This window comes from Rhineura floridana, chromosome 5 (assembly GCF_030035675.1).
Source record: "Rhineura floridana isolate rRhiFlo1 chromosome 5, rRhiFlo1.hap2, whole genome shotgun sequence".
Lineage (NCBI taxonomy): Eukaryota > Metazoa > Chordata > Lepidosauria > Squamata > Rhineuridae > Rhineura > Rhineura floridana.
Window position 1 is genome coordinate 186,374,934 of NC_084484.1, and position 19,538 is coordinate 186,394,471.

At 51.3% G+C, this 19,538-nt stretch overlaps 2 protein-coding genes across 3 annotated transcripts in view; one reads left to right on the plus strand and one right to left on the minus strand.

Moving 5' to 3' along the window:
* The window catches only part of PHOX2A (paired like homeobox 2A), a 10,909-nt gene extending 10,213 nt beyond the window's left edge, over positions 1-696 (plus strand). The window contains exon 3 of the mRNA XM_061629655.1: positions 253-696. Coding sequence (XP_061485639.1) covers positions 253-696 — 444 coding nt within the window. The remainder of the gene's footprint in view (positions 1-252) is intronic.
* A 7,262-nt stretch (positions 697-7,958) lies between these two features.
* INPPL1 (inositol polyphosphate phosphatase like 1) overlaps positions 7,959-19,538 on the minus strand; it is a 105,845-nt gene continuing 94,265 nt past the window's right edge. The window contains exons 25-28 of one of the 2 annotated variants that reach the window (XM_061629165.1): positions 17,337-17,495; positions 14,810-15,566; positions 13,003-13,136; positions 7,959-10,776 (exon numbers count right to left, since the gene is read on the minus strand). In XM_061629165.1, coding sequence (XP_061485149.1) covers positions 10,686-10,776; positions 13,003-13,136; positions 14,810-15,566; positions 17,337-17,495 — 1,141 coding nt within the window. In that variant the 3' untranslated portion in view covers positions 7,959-10,685. The remainder of the gene's footprint in view (positions 10,777-13,002; positions 13,137-14,809; positions 15,567-17,336; positions 17,496-19,538) is intronic. The other variant, XM_061629164.1, reaches the window with a different exon arrangement.

A 19,538-nucleotide genomic window follows, 5' to 3' on the forward strand; every position in this document is an offset into this window, starting at 1 on the left:
CTTACCTCTTTTCACTCTGATTTGCTCCAATCAGCAGGAAAGGGCAAGGAAGCATGTTAGAAGACACTTCTCAGTTTCATGCTTATTGGCTTATAGGATGCTGGAGACACAGGGACCCTGCTGGGACCCTGCTCTCCCCCCAAAAAATAAGGGGTCTAAGACCCCCTGAGATCCTGGACGACTACACGCCTGGACAGAGGTACTGCCTGCTTATTTTTAATCTTCCCCTTCCTCTCCTCTCCTCCAACACAGGTTTGGTTCCAGAACCGCCGTGCTAAGTTCCGTAAGCAGGAGAGGGCAGCCAATGCCAAGGGCCAGGCTGGCGCCAACGGCGGCTCCTCGGCCAGCAAGAAGCCAGACCCCCGCTCCTCTTCGGAAGACGACGAGTCCAAGGAGTCCAACTGCAGCCCGACCCCAGACAGCACGGCCTCTCTGCCCACGACCGGCAACCTGAACAGTCCTGGCGGCAGCTTGAGCCCAAGTCCTGGCTTGGGGCAGCAAGGCATGGGACCTAGTCATGCTGCCCAGGCCCTCAAGGGACCGCTGTGGGCTGGGGTGACTACCAGCAATGGAGCCACCAACACCGCCGACCTCCTGAAGGCCTGGCAGCCGGCTGAAGCCATGCCAGGACCCTTCTCTGGGGTCCTTTCCTCCTTCCACAGGAAGCCGAACCCCCTCAAGGCAAACCTGTTCTAACCGGCTCCATGGGGTGTCCCACAGAATAGCTCCCCCCCTTCCGTAGCTACTAGTTTTCATCTTGCGGGGGGCTGGGCCTTTGGACGGCTCACTGGCCCTGCTGAAGCCACAGCCCAGTCTTACTGGAAGAACAGCCATTGCCTCCTCAACGTGTGTCATGGTATTCGGGCAACTGACTGTGTCTAAGAGTACTGGCCTGCATCCTCCTGAGTGTTCAGTCTCTCCCTTCACGTAGTAAATTATGCCTCTTGCCAACTCGCATCGCCAACTTGCATTGTTCCTGGTCTCTGCCAAGGTCTACATCAGGTGCTGGGAACACCTGCGTCCCTCCAGCCGGCAGACACGGAACCTACTTTGGACGTAGGTTTCAGCACCTCGCCTAAAACCCAGAGCAGACTCGCTGCCCCGCTGACATCAGAGCCACCAGTCTCCACTGCCTTCAGAGGGTCCCATTATTCCAGGCCAAGGCTGGCTGGGGCTCATGGAGTCCAACAAACCTCTGCAGGGCCACCAGAGTCCCCCTAACTGGTCAACAGCCTTAGCCGCGTTCTGTGGGAGGGACTTCTTCCTCAAGAGAGTTAGATTTGTTTTTCCTGACATGACTGTGAGTCAGGAAACAACATTGACCCCCATGGTGACCTGTTGGCTACTGGATGAGAAGAAAAGACTGAATGGCCAAGCTTTCATGAATGGTCACACTCTAGGGATGGGGGGCAAGCCTGGTGCCTTCTAGACGCTGTTGGACTCCAGCTCTCACCAGCCCCAGCCAGTGTAGCCAATGGTTAGGGATGATGGGAGTTGGGAGTTTAGAAATATGGGAAGCTGCCTTACATTGAGTCAGGCCGTTGGGTCCTTGTAGCTTGGTATTGTCTACTCTGACTGGCAGTGGCTTTCCAAGGTCTCAGGCACTGGTTTTTCCGAGATTTAACTGGAGATGCCTGTGACTGACCTTGGGGCCTTCTGCACACAAAGCAAATGTCCCACCACTGAGCTACAGCCCCTTTCCTTAAGTCCAACAGCATCTGGCTTTCCCCAGTCAGTGTTTAAGGGTGCCATTTCAGCAAAAGAGCTAGCTTGGCCAAATTGCCATCTGTGAGCAAAGGAAGGAAAATGCAGAAATGACCCCCAAAGGCCTGTAAAGCCATGGAGAGACCCTTCTGCCTCCCTTGACATTCCACAGAGGCTCCAGCGATCTGTGCAGGTCAGCAGCTACACTTAAAATGCCCGGGGGGTGTGTTTTCAGAAGGGATCAGCTAAGAGGCAGGTGACGGGGGGGGGGGGCAAACTCTGCTGGCTTTTCAGGAACTCATCAGGAATTTTGGATCGGAGGCGAGAGACTGAGTAGAATGGATGGATGTACGTGGGGGATGTGAGACACATGGGACCTCCCCCCAGCCCAGACTGGAGGAGACTCTTCCTTTCATTCTGTAACTTCCAAGTGTCTTTTTCCCCCCTCCCTCTGAGACTTCGTTGCTTCCTTTTGATTCACAGACACACAGCTGGGTTTGCAGGAAGTTGGAGATGAGTGCCATTTGGGGGATTTTTTTTTTTAACATCCCTTGGTGCCTTTCAGGCCCAACCGTTCTCCCAGATGGGAGGCCATTTTTGCAAATCATCTGTCACCCCCCAACCTGCTGCCCCTGGAACAAGAAACCACTGTTTGACTGAGTAGGTGAGAGAGAGAGACGAAGCTTCAGAGATACCCACCAAACCAAGGTTGCAGGCTGGCTGTATCTGCTTTGTAGCCAAATGCACCCTGCCTTGTGCTGGTTTCCTGTTGCAAGTGGGGGCAGACCTGATGCTGTTGGGCAAAATGGTAAAAGCCTCTTTTGGGCCTGTGTAACCCTTCATGATGCCACTGCCTTCGCTTGCTTGCCAGTGGTGAGACTTTGTGACTCATCATCAGTTCCTGAGGAAGAGCCTTTTAAGCTGGAGTCTCGCTGTGGAGCTTCAAAACATGTGACCCACGGGCAGCGTGGCATAGGCAGAGAGAGCCAGCCAGCGCTTACAGAAATTGCTTTGCCAGGAACATCTGGACCTAACGCTCTACCTGGCTTTAGCCAGAAGGATCCAATGAGGTCCCCATGAGAAAACAGACCTTGCCCAGCGCAGACCATGAAACGCCAAGCTCTGCATGTTGGTAAAGGGGGCATCCACCCACAAAAAGTGCATTCCACAGACTATGTAGATAAGACTGTACCTCTAGTATTTGCAGAGACACCCACCGACATACATAGCCTCTCATTCACAACATGATTGCTTTCGATGTTGAGACTTGTCCACCCGAGTGTGAATTCCCTTGACGTCTGGAATGCAATCTCTGGCTGGGCGTAGAGGACCCTTTTCAAAGAGCATCGAAGGAAGCTGAACACTACTGGTACCCTGGCCGGGATCCAATGCAAGTGACTGTCGTCTAATGGCACCTGCTTCCCGGACCATCACACATTGCTGGATTGGCCAAACTGACTAGTCTGCAAGCGGCTCCCAGCCTAGCCCATTTCCCGCTGAAGAACGAAGTCAGGTGGTGGGGACTAAGGAGTGGCAGATATCACCCAGTGCTGGTTTGGGGTATCTCTCACCCCCCCCACCCCAATTGTAAAGGGCTGCAAGCATGTCAATAAACACTCAGATGAAGTTGCCTTACATCAGTCTCCTCCAACTGGTGACCCCCTCCAGGTGTTTTGGATTACAACTCCCATCAGCCTCAGCCTGCTATGACCACACTGGCAGGGGCTGATGGGAACTGTAGTCCAAAATACCTAGAGGCAGCACCAGGTTGGCAAAGACTGTGGAATGTACTCTGGACTCTTCTGACAAGCTCTGGGCTTTTCAAATGGAAAGCTGCCCCATCCTGCCAGTGGTCCTGAGGGATGCCTACATGGGCGGGGGGGCTGAAGAGGGCAGAAAAGGCCTGCCCCATCCAGCAACACAGCCCTCCATTTTGACCGCCAGATTTCTGACTTCCATCATAACAGCAGTTTGCTCACCTTTGAATCTCCAGCTCGCAAGAGCATTCCTCAGATTTTGAATACGAGCCTTTGTGCCTGCAATTCCCTCCTGGGATTCACTATTGCTTCTGAGCCAACTGGTCCAACATTCACAGCATACATTTATTCCAGTATTATTCCACTTTAATCAGTTATGGCTGTCCCCAAAGAATCCTGGGGACTGTAATTTGTGAAGCGTGCAGAGAGTTGTTAGCAGGGCTGTGGAGTTGTGGAGTCAGAGTCGGAAGCAGTTTTGGGTGGAGTTGGTAGGAATGTACCGACTTTGACTCCGGCTTCAAAATAAAAACTTTCATCGGAATTTAAGAAAGTTTTCTTGTTCAGAAATTTTAATCAAATAAATATATTTTATGTTCTGTCAATCTAGCCTGATGATTCACGTGGTGGTGATGAAATGCCTTGTGCTACCATTTTACTACAGTAAATTTGTTATTACTAGTTAATATACATTTGCCATTTATGAAGGAGTCTGAGTCTGAGTCAGTTTCAGACAGTAGAAAAATAGAGGAGTTGGAGGCGGAGTCGAAGGTTTGGCATACCGACTCCACAGCCCTGGTTGTTAGGAGACCCCTGTTCTCCTACAATTTCCCAAATGGTTTAACTGTCAAGTCCCAGAGAGCTCTGAGGGGCATAGGGGGTCTCTCAACAACTCTCAGCACTCTTCATAAACTACTTTTCCCAGGATTCTTTGGGGGAAAGCCATGGCTGATTAAAGTGGAATAACAGTGGAATAAATGTATGGAGTGAATGAGCTTGTGGCTCAGCAGTGGCATGACTTGTGGGGCCGTAGGGGACTCGTCCCTCTGAAGCTGAGTTGCATCTTCTGCCTCCTCGTAAGAGCATGCTGGTCCAGCGGTTGCCAGCCAGCTGCCCCAGGAGCTCTGAAGTGGAGATTGTCCAGTGAGCACAGCAACACTGCCTTGGAGCAGGGCAAAACCCGCTGGGTTTTGGAGCAAAATAATGTCAAAGGCAATATTATCAGGAAAGCTCTGTCAGGACTGTTCTACCTTGAGGGCAGGGCCAGGGAACCTGTGACTCTTCAGATATTGTTTTACTCCAGTTGCCATCAGCCACCATGGCGATGGCCCCAAATGTTGGGGAGTTTGTCCAACCATAACTGGAGGGCTGTAGGTTCCTCCAATAGTGGCTGGTGGTGCCACGTCAGTGGGGCAGTGGAATCTGCTCCACGCTTCAGTCTGAACTTGGGCGGCTCCTTGAAAGTTTGGACTAAAAACTGGAGTGGATTCCATTGCCCTACTGGCGTAGAGCCACCAGCCACCAGTGGGTTCCTCAGGCCTGGTTTAGGGATTTCCACGCTTGCAGGCTCAATAGCTCTTACAGCTGCAAGTGGGCCAACTCTGTGATCTGCTGTGAAAGATGAAAAGGAGTAGGATCTAGGGCCGCTATGCTAGCCAACAGATGGCACAAGCGACAGGGATTCTCCTGCATAAACCCCTATATGCAAAGACAAGGTGCTGTGCCAAGAACGCAGCAATGTGCTTGCACAACTCCCATGAGTTTCAGTGGGCCTTGTGCAGGAGACCTTTCCCATGGATTGTGCCCAAAATGCTGCAATGGTTCAGCAAGGAGGAAAGGCAGCATTTCAAATCTTGCTGAAGTCCAGCAGGGCTGGACCGTTGTGCCATCCTATACACAAACAAGGGTTTCCTGTCTGTAGCCACACTGGAGGGAAAACAATACTAGCATTCATTGTGAGAAAAAGTATTTCCATGAAATGGTTACCTTTAACTTGTTCCCAGAAATTTCAGGCTGTATCCCACAGTGAGAGAGAGAGGGGTTTTTTGGGAGGGGGGAGTAGTTTTATTTCACCCCAACCTGTCCCTTGCAAGGAATTTCCGCTTTAGAGCGCTTTGTCCTGTTCCTCGTTTGGGGGTCTGACGTCTTGCCACCAACCTGTCCTTCTGTTACATGCACTGAGCAGGACAGCAGAGTTGGATGACAAGGGGTGCAAGACATTTCAGCAGCTTTTGCACCCTCCTCCTTTAAGGTTGCCCTGTCAAGGTGCTGTTCACGTAGTCACAGCTAACAACTCCCCCACCCCAAGAGGGTCTGGGCTTTTGCCCTCGCAACCCCATGGCATCCTGTCTGCCCCCTTCTGTTGCCCTGCCCCTTGGACAGAGGCACAGCCCCACGTCGTCGTGGCCACCCTGCCCATCAGCCCCAGATCTCCCCAATCCACCTACCTCCATTCCCTGCAGTCTGCTTCCACCACATCCTGCCCCAACCACCCGCTCTAGCCCTCCCCCTCCCCAATACCTTGCCTCCTTTCTGGATGTTAAGAGGGGCTGGCTTTTCTTTTGAGCCCCTCTCACTAATTAGCCCCATGCTTCAGTCCCCTGCCTCGCCTGAAGCAAACCATGGCATTTGCTTCCCCAAGATGTGGGGGCAGCCAAACAAATGTGATGGCTTTCAAAGGGGGCGAGACATATTCATGGGGGAGAGTAAGGCAATCAATGGCTATTAGCCACAATGGCTCCGCTCCCCCTCCATGGTTGAGTTATGCCACTGAATGCCAACTGCTCAGAATCAGTTGCCCTCAGGTCCTGTTTGCAGGCTTTGCATAATGGGCATCTGGTTGGGCACTGTGAGAACAGAATACTGGACTAGATGGGCCCCTTTGGGCCTGATACAGCCTCGGGGCTCCTTGTCGGTTCCCTTCCCTCAAGCCTCTTCCTACCCTTCCTTTAGGTGCCCATTTCTCACTCCATTGTCTAGGCTCCACCCTTTCCTCAAACCGCTAGGGATCCTGTCCCTTAGTTTCCCTAGGGTGAGGTTCCAAATTCCAACTGTACTGACAACTATTTGGTTTTCTGGGTGGTTAGAAGAGGGTGCCCTCCAGATGTTTTGGACTGTGATTCCCATCATCCCAAACCAGCATGGCCAATAGCCAGGGATGATGGGAGATACAGCCCATCAATATCTGGAGAGACAGAGCCACCCTGGTGGCACTTGGCTAGGAAACAGTGGAATGGCAGCTGGTGCCTCCACACCGGTGGGGCAATCCACCAAACTAATCCTTGAAAGTTCGGGGTAAAACCAAGAGTGGATTCCACTGCCCCACTGGCATGGAGCCACCAGTTGTCACTAGCAGGAAATTATGGGATTAAGTGCTCCCCGAGCCGTGAAAACGATGTTCCAAACTTCCCAATGGAAAGATAAAGAGAAGGTTATGCTTGCAGTGATCACTTGGATCTTGGGGAGAGGTCTATGCAGTTCAAAACAAATGGGGGGGGGACAAGTGGATTCAGCTTGGTAGCGGACCATGATAATATATGAAAATATTGGCAGCTCAATGCATCTGCCATTGAACGACAACACCTGATCACTTGAGGGAAGGTGCATTCTGGGCCAAGACTGCATCATCCTATAAAAACAATGGGCATCTCCTTCTCCATTAAGGAGGAACTTCATAGTCACCCGAGTCACCTCTTTGGACACTGTGTGATGCTTCTTCAGTTCCGTTTTGCTTGTGTTTTTTTGTTTTTTAAAAAACTGTTCTGTAATTTATTGAACTCATTTGCAAAATATGCTAATCTAAATAAACTTAATTTATTGAAGAACTCTCAAGTGGCCCCCTTCAAAGTCCTTGAGAAGGAAATGGGGGAATGTAGAGCGAGATGGAAAGTGCTCATTGATTCACACAGCCTGGAGAGCAGCCCTGAGCAGGCTTCAAAGCGCATTGCAGGCTGCAGGCTGCCCAAGGAAGACATCGCCCAGTCAGTTTGGCCCTTGGCAACACCAAGCCACCTGTTCTCAGAGCAAGTTGACCCAAATGTGGATTAAATGGTGTGCATAAAATTGTAAAAGTGCAAAGGTATCTGTTAGCATGTCCACAGCTTAAGGTAGCCCATAAGGGTCAGCTTCTTGTTACACAGTTGAAGGCACATCCAGACACAATTCCCAGCACGGAACAGGGACATGCAGCTGAAGCAAGCAAGCCTCCCCCCATTTTTTTGCAGGCATCAGAAAAAGAGGACTTCTCTGTGGCAGAGCTGATGTGCACAACCAGGAGTTCTCCTTCTGCTGACAGGGAGGAGATAAAGAAGCCTTAGGACTGGCGCCGCCTCTCGTGCAGCAGTTGCCAATGGCAGGGCAACCAGCCCAAATCCCTGCAGGAGGAATTTTGACAGGTGGGTGGGACAAGCCACCTGTCCATCATGTGACATCATAATGCCATCATGTGACTGACAGGTGGGTTGTCCCAGCAGCTGTCAAAGTTGTCCTGCAGGAGCTGAAAAAGGTTCCCCACCCCCGGAGCCTGGAGTCACAGGAAGAGACCCCCTCAGCTGAAGCCCAGCAGGTGCAGGTCTGGTCAGTGCCAGGATGGGAGAAGGCCTGGGAGTCACAGGGGTGCTAGCCACGCCTTGGGTTCCATGACGGAAAAAAGGAAGGATCTAAACGCCAGAAAAAAATAAATAAAAACGAGAGCAGGGCCATTAAAAAAGCAAGAGACGCTCTTTTACGCAAACAAGCCCTTTTATTGCATCGAGATGTAGATGGTAGTCAGGAAAGGTCATGAAATATGGACATTTTGGGTGGGCGGGGGGCAGGGACAAACCATTGCGATTCCTGCTTCAGGCCATGAAATGTTAAGCATATACAAGGAGTTTCAAACAACAATTAAATTAAACATTAAAAAAACAAAAAACATACATATAAAATAAAACAGTAAAATTTAGTAGGGTTAAAACTCACACCAAACGCTAAGGATAATCACTGAAGAGAGATGGGTCAGGGGAGGGATACGGCAGCTGCTCCTCCCCCCCCCCCATGGCAAATTTTGCAGGAGGAACACGCACAAAAAAGAGAGGCAGAGGAGAAATCCTTCATTTCAGTTACAGAGAGTTGCTCCTTGCTGATGTGCAAAACGGTCCAAGGGGGACTCTAGCAAAGACGGCACATTTCCTAGAAGCCTCCTGCAGGTAGGAGAGCTGCCCCCCCAATCCCAACCCACATATTATAAAGTAAGGCACTGGGGCTTTAGAGCCACTTCCCAAAGGCAAAAGGAAAGTAAAACCGAGGCCGGAGCTCAGATCCGTGTCTTGACTCCGTGCGTCTCCTCTAATGTCATGACCCAGGTCCCTGCCCTGGATCTTATTAATGCTCTCCCTGCAGAGGCACCTTGGTTTCCATCCACACAGGAGGAAGGTATCATGTCAGCCACCTTCACCAAGTCAAGGAACAGCAAGCAAAACAAGACAAATCCCTTGGAAGAGCTTGCTCTGGCACAAGATGTGGGCCCAGGTGGCTCTCTGGGGAAGAGAAGTAAGAACACCATGACCCCCCCCCCCACCTCATGTATGTCTTCAAGTCCTGCAAAGGAAGGACCCCGTGAAGGCAGGGAACGACTCAGGGAGACTCCAGCATCAAACATGGACAAAAACTCTTCTCTCGTTACCTGATCGAGACACAGGCAAACTGAGCGCCAGGGGAGAAGTGGGGTGCCACTACTCCCCATACCGACTGCTCCCACACGACTGCACAGAGGCCCTGCCTCTCACTTTGGCAGCAAGGGTATGCAATTTCGCCTCTGCCTGGGCTCCTTCTTGCAGCCACCTCCCTCGTTCCCCACTGGACGGCCCATGCGACCGGCTGCTCTGGGATATCCACGCAGGATTGGATAGACGGGGCTGGTTGATTACCTGCCCTTGTGTTTGAAATGAACGGATCCCTTTGCATTTTTGCAAAGCATTCCAGCAGGATTTGCCTTGTAGGCTTTTTGTGGCCTTGTTAACACATGCAGGTTAGCCTGAGATTAGCCTGGAGATTGTCATCCATGGGGTTTGTTTGGGTATTGGGGTGAGGAGATGGAGGTGGGGTTGTGATTAAGGCTGAATGTTTAAGAAGCAAGAGGCACATGAGTGTTGGCTGCCTGATGGCCCTGGAGGCTGCATAGTAGCTCCTAAGGAGCAAGGAGTGCTTCAGAGGAATGAGGGCAGTGGCGGCGGTGGCAGGGGGGCCCTTTCCTTGCAGGCTGGTCCCAGAAAGAAAAGGCCTTTCAGTGGGAACATGCACCCTGAGCACTGCAGAGATTAAACTCCCACCTTTCCTCTCTAGGAAGCAAACTGGCATGCTGGAATGCCTCCTGACCTATCTTGGAACAGCAAAATAATTCCAAATGTCCCCAGAGGGCTTCCAGACCAAGGGGAGGTCTCTACTGACTCGGCCTAAATCCGGCCCTTTGCAAACTGTGTCTGGAACTGCCTCAGGGCTCCCAAGGGTCTCCAGAATGGCTGCCCAGAGTCCCAATGAAACTCCACAGACCCAGCTCGTGAAGCAGTCAAACACGGGCCGAGATCCACCGGCAGCGTGCAACACCGCTTGCAGGCGTGGTGCTCTCCCCTCCCTTTCGCCTGCCTCACAGATGTCTTCAGCATGGGCAGAGGGGCTGTGCTCATTTCAGGAGCTCCTAACCCAACAGACCAGACTTGGCCCAAAGGCACTGAGGGCAGGAGAGGAAAAGCGTCGCTCTCTGAAAGGAAAAGGAAGAAAGAAAGAATCGAGGGATCCTTCTTTTGTTGTAAATAAATAAGAATAACTTAACCAGCAGCCTGGGCGGGTGGAATTGGGGAGGGGGAGGAAGAGAGAGAGGAGGGGGTGTTTGAAGTTGCTATTCTGAAATGCTCAGCCTGGACCACCCGGGAGCAGCCTGACTCTGGACCACTTGTGTTCACTCCTCAGCTCCCAGCTGGTCGGGTCCCTGTTTCTGCAGGAGCAAAAAGGGCCATGGGAGCATCCACGCCACGGCGTCTTCTGCCATCTCACCGTCGGCTCTCGCCTCCAAGGCTTGGCGCCATCTTGGTGATGCCTGCGTGGCATCGTCCTGCTCCCCTCCAGGGAGAGACCTGCTCCTTGGCACTCCGCAACAGTCACCCACGTGGGGCAGCAGCTGGGTGGTGGTGGGTGAGGGATTTGAAGTCACAAGGAAGGGGGCACATCCTGGGGGGCCACATGGAGGCTCCGCTACTTCCGGAGCCTCAGGTTCTCCAGGACAAGGCGCTTGTGGTTGGGGTCCATCACGCCAGCCTCCTCCAAGTCCTCCTCAGTGATGTCACTGAAAGGAGCAGAAAAGGAGATTATATTGGAAGGTTGGGCCCATCAACTGAGCCCCCCCGCCCCCAATTCCACCCACCCGTCTCTCATCCCAGAATAAGTCAGAGATTTCCCTGGTTCAGGCTCAAAGGGGCTCCTTATTCTCACCCCACAGCTTTCAGAGGATGCCCAACCAAGCCTGGTAGTCGCCATGGCAGTTATTTTGAGTGAAGCACTAGGCCAAGGTCTCTGCCCCAAAGGGGTGGCTGGATCCTTGTGTCATTTGTAAAGACAGAATGCTTTCCATCCAGCACTTTTAACACCAGTATCTGTATATAGGTTTTATTGCATTTGTGTAACATAACAAGAACAATAATGCAATCAACCCCTTTTGAAGATAAAACAAATTTGTAAAACAAAAGTATTTCATAGGGTTTAGCAGCCTAACTTATATAGAGACTTTTTCTTCTGCTTTTTTCTCCAGAATCTGTTTTAGTATTATGTTAGAGCCATTACAAAAGTGAAATACTTCCGAAGGTACCTCTGAGCATGTGCAGAGTCCAGACTACAAATGTGCTAGCAGCAAATGTACCATTCACGCATTGTTTTATATAATATTTGTAAGACTGCAATCCCCAGTTCTTGGAATCACAAAAAGAAGCACCATTAAGCAAGTGGGTGGCTTAAATTTTAGAATGAGAACGAGCTCTGCAGAAAACACCCCACCTCTCTTGCTCCTCATCCAGAGCTCCTCATCCAGCACCCTGACCCTCCATCATCCACCTTGCAAAGCCCCAGTGCCCAACTTCTCTCGTCTCACTTCCCGGGGAACGCTGGGTGAGCCAAGAGGTGGCCAGCTTGGGATCTCACAACTTGTCAGTGAGCATGGTAGAGCGTTCACAAGTGCAATGGCGGCTCATCCCGCCCCCCGCTCCCCGCAGAGACTCTTCCACCTCTGCTGCTCATCTGACCACCTTTGGCCTGGGGGCCGCACTCCTCTGCCACAAATGTTGTGCGTCACCTAGAGGAAGTCGTATTGCTCATGAAAAAATGTCCTGGTGCGGGAAGACCGTTTTGTGCCACGTAGCTGCAGTAGTTGTGTGGCAGAGCACACGGTCTGCTGCGCACGTAAGGCCCCAGGTTCAATCCCTGGGAAAGAGACTCTCCATCTAAACCCCAGGAGAACCTCTGCCTGCCGGTGCAGAAGACACCACGAAGTTATATGGATCAATGGCCTGACTCTGTGGCAGGCAGCTCCATCTGTAGACAGAGGAAATCCCTCTGGCCCACCTGTGCTGAAGGAGTGCTGTGTGCAGTGGGAGGTGAGTGCCCCCTGGTGGCCAGAGGAATGGCCCACAGCAGCTGGGGTGAGGGGCTGAAACTGCTTACCTCGCCTCTTTCCCCCATAACTGGATCACTCCTCTTTTGAAGTCACTGCAATGATTCCCACACATGAACATTCCACTTCAACTTCAAGCTTATCATAGAATAGTAGAGTTGGAAGGGGCCTATAAGGCCATCAAGTCCAACCCCCTGTGCAATGCAGGAATCCAAATCAAAGCATTCCCGACAGATGGCTGTCCAGCTGCCTCTTGAAGGCCTCCAGTGTCGGAGAGCCCACTACCTCTCTAGGTCATTGGCTCCATTGTCGCATGGCTCTAACAGATAGGAGGTCTGTTTGTCTGCATCCTTCTTGAAGTGCGGAGATCAGAACTGGACGCAGTACTCAAGATGAGGCCCAACCAGTGCTGAATAGAGCTTCCAGTCCTTGTTTCCAAAGGTCCCTCCCTCTCTGCTCCTAACCAAACAATACGCGGCATCTCTGTTTACATCTTCCCTCGTTCTCTGCTTCTTCATCTAAGGCCTCCCCAGACCCTCCACTTAGCCTGAAACCTTCTTGCACTCTTTTGCCCTACAACCATGGATGGTGGACCTGTGGCTCTCCAGACATTGCTGAGCTCCAACTCCCAGCAGCCCCAGCATGGCCAATAGTCAGGGAGGATGGGAGCTGCAGTCCAGCGGCGCCTGGAAAAGTCATGGAAGTTCCCCCCACCCCTGTTTAATGGCAGTAAGCAGTGGCCACTGGCAGCTCCATGTCAGTGGGGCAGTTGAATCCGCTCCGGCCTTTAGTCTGAACGTCCAAGGAGCTTTCCAAGCTGCTGTTTCCTCCCCTCTAACATAGATCCCTTTTGATCTCTACGCTGGCCATGGAGGCTGGCCCATGCAAGAAGGCACACGGGTGGCTCACCTGAGGAACTCCAGGTCATCCCAGCCATTGTGGATCAGCCCCTCCTCATATCTCTCCATGCCAATAGCTCTCAGCCACTCCCCCACACTGGACTCGCTCTGCCTGGAGCTGCTGCGTCCATCCTGGCCCAGGGTCTGAGGAGGGACAACAGGCAGAAGGACTGAGACGAGCCACAGCAAAAACTATAGACGCTGGAACGATCCAGGAAATTCACGCAACTCTCCCAAGAGTGGCTGTTGGATCACTTTGCGGCCCATCCAGACTGAAGGATCGGTGAAGAGCGCACTGGGTGAGTGGCAAAGCAAAGCAATTGTGGTGAAAATGGAGCCCCTTCCCCTGACTACCAAGTGCAAGCAGTCAGGTCATGCACAGAGGCTTCCTTGGTGGTTGCTCTCTAGTTTGAAACCCTCCTGTTGTCTGACAAAGCCAGAGTAGCAGAGTTAGCTACTGGAAGCAAAGCCAGACCCCGATATATCCAGCTGTCCTGATGCAGTCAGGAGAAAGGAAAGCAGTAACTAACTAGGCACTCGCCCACAGTATCTCCGTTTCTAGAGGGAACATGGCAACAGCCTGGCTGCTGGATTGGACCAAAGGTCCAGCCAGTCAGGGATCCTGTTTCCCACAGTGGTCAGCCAGATGCCCCAACGGGAAGTCCACAAGCAGGACATGCCCTCTCCTGTTATTGTCCCTTTGGGTCTGATATTCATATTGCCTCCAAACCTGGAAGGTCTTAGGATGCTACCGTATGATTACAACCTGGGAAGGGCAAGAGGAACCGCACAGGGCTTTTCAGCTGCCAAGTGCTGCTTTGGGGAAACGCTGAGTAGAAATTTAAAACAGATAAAATATTATCCTTGTGAACTACAAATTAATCTGCATTCCTTTATTCATTTATTGAATTTATATCCCATCTTTCCTCCTGGAGGAGCCAAGGGCAGCAAAGACATCAGTAACAAAACAATTCTTTAAAAACAATATCTCAGGGGTGCCGACAGTCGCTTTCAGCCATCAAATGCCTGGGTGAACAGGGGTGTTTTCAAATCGCTCCTGGAAGCCAACCATGAGGGAGACAGACAACTCCCCAGGGAGCTACCACTGAAAGGCCCTGTCACAGGTCAACACCAGTCAGGCAGCCCCCAGGGTGACCCTCCCCCCAAGGCCTCCCTTGCTGATGGTAGGGTCTGGGATGGCTGAAAAGCAGTACTGCAATGGGGACTCTCCAGAGAGCGCAGGACTGCAGCTCTCATCATCCCTGACCACTAGCCATGCTGGTCGCTGGTGCTGATGGCACTTGAGAGTCCAACTAGAGCTGAAGGCCCACAGATGTTCCCTCTCCCCATCCTGTTTTCCCCAGCAACCCTCACTCCATTGCAAGTCATTCTGAGGGGTGGGGGCTGCTTCTCCAATGGCCCAACACAGCCTCCATTTGGCAGATGGGGGAGGCACGTCCTGCCCCCAAGGCTTAGCCCCCCATCGCATACCTCCTATTGAAGACTTTCCTCTTTCAACAAGCCTTTTAAGTTAAGACCTATCCTAGTCTGCGTCTGTGTTGGAATTGCTTTTAATATGTTTTTTTAAAAACCGTTTTTTTCTAAACAATATCTTTTTTTAACCCTTTTTATTTAAGATGTTTTTAAAGCTTTTTTAAAGTATGTTTTTAAAGTTGTTTTGTTTTAATGTATTTTAAGGTCTGTTTTTATGATGTTTTAAAGTGTTTTTACTGCTTTTGTTTGCCGCCCTGGGCTCCTGCTGGGAGGAAGGGTGGGATGTAAATAAAATAAAATAAAATACATGCATGCATACATACCTCCTCTGCCAGGTCTTCTTCAATGCTCTCACGGATGGAGCGGGGCGGGAAGGCAATGGGGCGGCTGTAGTCTGGGTGCAGGCACCGATGGTGGGGAAGGTCCAGCCTCACTTTGGTCAGGGGATGTGCCGGGGGGCGGCCCAGCTGCTCTCTCCCCAGCCCAGCCCCTCCACCGCCGTTGCCACTGGGATAGTCCACCTCGCTGAGGGTCTTGGCCATCTGAAGGACGGAGCACGAGCGATCGTCCAGGAGGCCCCCAGAACCCTGCGGGGCGCTGGGGGGCTCCATCAGGAACCCTGGCCCCAGAGATGGGGCCGGCCTGGGGTGCAGCTTTGGGGGTTTGGCCTCCAGGGGCTCGCTGAAGGCCACCGTCGCCCGGGGCTTGCTAGCCCCATGCTCTTCCCCCCGGGCAGCCACAGACGTGTAGAAGGAGTCTCCGGCTGCCTCGAACTCCACCGACTTGGGCAAGGGGGGTGGGGGGAAGTCTGGGGGAGGCAGGTTGAGAACCCCCGGCTCCTCTTCCTCGGAGCTCTCCTCAGCCCGGGAGGGGGGCTGCTGTGGGCGCCGATGCTCCGGCTGGATAGGCACCGTAATCTGGACTTTGTTCCTGGGGGCTGGGGGCTTGGCCACAGTCACCGGGGGCAGCTCCGTTGCCAGCATCTGGTGTGGGACGCCCTCCAGCACATAGTAGGCTGGGTTATTGAAGCTGTTCTTCAGGGGGGGCCCATCGGGATCCAGGCTCACATCTTGCTTAGACCTGAGTGGGACAGAGATGAGAACAGCTAAGCCATTTGGGAACTCTGCGTGAACATCCACGGACAGGCCCATCCCAGACAGCTTGTTTTGAAACTCAGCCCTCCTCGCTTCTGCACTCCCCTTCCAACGGAAGTATCTAACGTTCCCCTGCCCCACCAACATTGCCAGAGAGCCAGAGAACGTGCAGGCAGCCCCTGCAGTCATCTGCTGGATGCCTGGGGCAAAATAACCCACTGCAAATTCATCTCCTGAATACCAATTTTACCACCCTACTTTTCTTGCAAAAGATAAATCTGTCTATCCATTTGTTCCTATTTACCATGCAAAAGAAGTAAGAAAGAAATTCTCATGGCATGTTCTAATCTTTCCTGCTTTTTTTTTTCCAAAGGGGAAAATCCCTGTTGATATTAACAAGGGGGATGAGGGGAGAGAGGAGATATTGACTGACTGACTGGAGGTGAGTGGCTTAGCCAAACAGTTAAGGGGTGCTGCAAAATCTCTCAGCACCTGGCCAGCCCCATAGATAAATTGGGCAGAGGAGGTTTACATAAGGACACAGGAAGCTGCCTTCCGTGCCAGACCATGGGTCCACCTAGTTCAGTGCTGCGTACACTGACTGGCAGCGCCTCTCTGGGGCTTCAGGCAGGGCTATCTCCCAACCCTACCTGGAGATGCCGCTGTGGATTGATCCTAGGTCTTACTGCATGCAAGGCAGACACTCAGCCACTGGGCTATGACGGTCCTCCCCCAAGTTTAACAGCATTTGAATAACGTGTTTTTAACCTGCTTATCTGTTTTTATGGGTTTTAATGGTTTAAATTGGTTTTTAATGATTTTAATTGCTGTAAACCGCCCACAGAGCTTCAGCTATGGGGCAGTATATAAATGCAATAAATAAATAAATAAATAAGTTCCTGCAGGGCATCCTCAGAACTGGCCAAGAAAGTTCTCTAGATTCCTACAGGGAGGGCCCTCTCTGTGTACATCTCTGCAAAGGGGACGGGGCAAGTAACATAAAACAGCCCTGCCAGTCCTGAAGATCAGCCATTGGTTGGATTTGTTGTTGTTATGTGCCTTCAAGTCGATCATGACTTATGGCGACCCTATAAATCCGTGACCTCCAAGAGCATTGCATTTTGCATACTCTGTTCATAGGGTTTTCGTGGTAAGAGATACTCAGAGGTGGTTTACCATTTCCTTCCTCTGAGTCTGGATGCCTCTTAGCCTGGTGTCTCAGCTTTGACCATTCCGCCTTGGGTGCCCCTGCTAGGAGTCTGGCCTCTTGGTCTAGACTCCTGACGGCATTGCTCTCAGCTTCTTCAACACTCTCAAGCCCCCTCACCACGTTAAGGCATGCATCCTAGAGGGGGGTTGGTTGGATTAGTCACCCCTTTTTAAACTGCTGGAGCACTAAGTAACAGTGGGGGGGAGGTACGCAGTGGCCCACGTGGCTTCTAGGAGAGGAGCTTATGTGGAAGCAAGAAGTACAGAGAGGCGAGAGAGGAGACGTTCAGCTGGATGTTCCAACAGCAGGGGCTACAAGTTTGAAGCGCATGTCAAGTATGTCGGGGAGTCAGGATCAGGAAAGCGGTGAACTGATCCTAGCAAGGGAGGCGAATGAATTCAGGAGATGTGTTCCAAACTGACCAAAGACGGAAGACGAGTCAAGAAACCAGGCTGTTACACAGCCGACGAGGCCGCTAAGGGGTCCCCAGCAGTAATCTGGCTGCCTGCGCCAGGAGTTAGCCTTAGTCCAGTGCAGGTCACTCACCTGCCTTGTGAAGCTTCGTCTTTGGAGGTGCCACGATGTGGAGCGGGCGGGCGACTGGCTGTCTGGGCACTGGGCTTCTCCAGATCGTCCAAGAGCTTCCCGACGGGACAGGCTGCCATCGCTGGTGCATCCCCGGGGGAATGTTTACGCCCAACAGATCTAGCAGATTGAAAGCTTTGAGAAGGGGCAGTCTTAACTCTTTAGAGTAGGTCAGACCCAGAAAAACATGCGGGGCTGGGGTGGATCTTTCCTTACCCCGTGTGATGTTCTTGATTGTAATGTAAATATGGTAAGTGCTGGTTTAATATAAGACATATGGTAAGTGGAGTGAGTGAGGAGGGGGAGTACATGGGCTATAGAATGCTGGATGATTGGCTGAGCGTTTGAATGGCTGGGAGTATAAATGAGAGGACGAGAGTTGAATCGGGGTGGTGTGTTGTTGGTGTTTTGGTGGTGTGTTGTTGGTGTGTTGATGGTGTGTTGGAGAGGTTGGTGTGGAGAGTATAAGGTGGCTGTTGAGAGAGTGAAATAGGAGTTCTGAGGCAATTATTAAGAAGTAAAGTACATCTCAGAACATATATGAAACCATACGCTTGTCAACAAAGTCTTAAGTAATCTTGTTATTTCTAATGCTTAATAAATATTTCTTGGTTTACAAAAAGCCTGATTCTTCAGCTGGGATACACAATCCAGATGGGATAGCAGAGTAACCAAGGCTGAACAGTAATTGTTTTGAATGGTGGCAGCGGCGGAGGAAAAGATATTGTATCCAGTACCACAGAGAAACCCAGGGCTGTAAGTTTCAGGGGCAAGAGGCTGCAGGGGGGGTTGGGAATTACCTATACCCATAGACACAAGGTATCAAGATAGCCTGGCAGAGACTAAGGCACAGTCTATAGGCTATAAGGGATACAGAATGTTGGGTAGTGTGGTCTAGCAGGGGGATCTTTTGAGATAGGTGCTAGTGCGGTGAAAGGTAAAAATCAACCTGACGTTCCTGACTGGGGGTGACCAGAGGTGGGCTGCACATCATAAGGTGGGCCTGACAGTGGTAAGACATCACTAGTGGTCACAGGCGGGGAAGGACGTCACACCCCGCTCCCGAGAAAAGCGAGGAATGCAAGAAGCCAGGCTGCTGGATCGGACCAAAGGCCAGTTTCCCACAAGGGCCAAACAGGCTCCCCAGTGGAAGCCCACAAGCAGGACGCAACAACCACAGCGCTCACCCCGCTCGCGATTCCTAGCAACTGGCGCACAGAGGCACATCCGCCGCAGCACCAGACGCAGCATACAGCCGTTATGGCAATCAGCCCAGGCTGGCCTCCCTGCATTTGCCTAACCCTTTTCTCCTTGTTCTTCCCTGTCCCTTTTCCCTCATGTGTCGTGCATTTTACACTGTTAGCCTAAGAGCAGTTATTTAACTTTTGTAAATTGTATTGTTTTACTGATGTATTTTATATTGTATTTTTATATTTGTGGTTTTTTTGTAAGGCACCTTGAGGGCCTTTGGCCGAAAGGCGGGGCATAGATAAATTAATTAATTAATTAATTAATTAATTAATTAAGCCACCCAAGGCAGGGGCTGCTTTGGGTGTAGAAAGTATTCAGGCAACAGGTTGAGTGAACCTAAGAAGAGCCTGGCGGCTGGATCAGACCAGTAGCCCATCTAGTTCAGCATCCAATATTCAGAGGAGCCAACCAGATGCTTGTGAGAAGCCTGAGAGCAACAGCACAGCCCCCACTTGTCATTCCCAGCGACTGGCATACAGAGATGAAATGTCCGTGACGGTGCAGGCAGAACATAGCCACCGTGGCTAGTAGCCATTGATAGCCTTCTCCTCCTCCATGGATTTGTCTAACCCTCTTTTAAAGCCGTCCAAGTAGGTGACATCACTGCCTCTCGTGGGAGTAAACTCCAGAGTTTAACTATGTGTTGCGGTGATTTGGCTGCCACTGATTTTTATCTTATTTTCATTTAGCAAGAGTTATATTTTTATTTATTTATTAGATTTATATCCCACCCTTCCTCCCAGCAGGAGCCCAGGACGGCAAACAAAAGCACTAAAAACACTCTAAAAGATCATGAAAACAGACTTCAAAATATATTACCACAAAGCATCTTTAAAAACATATATTTTTAAAAAAAAATGCTTTAAAACCATATTTTTAAAAAAGCTTTAAAAACACATTAAAAAGCAATTT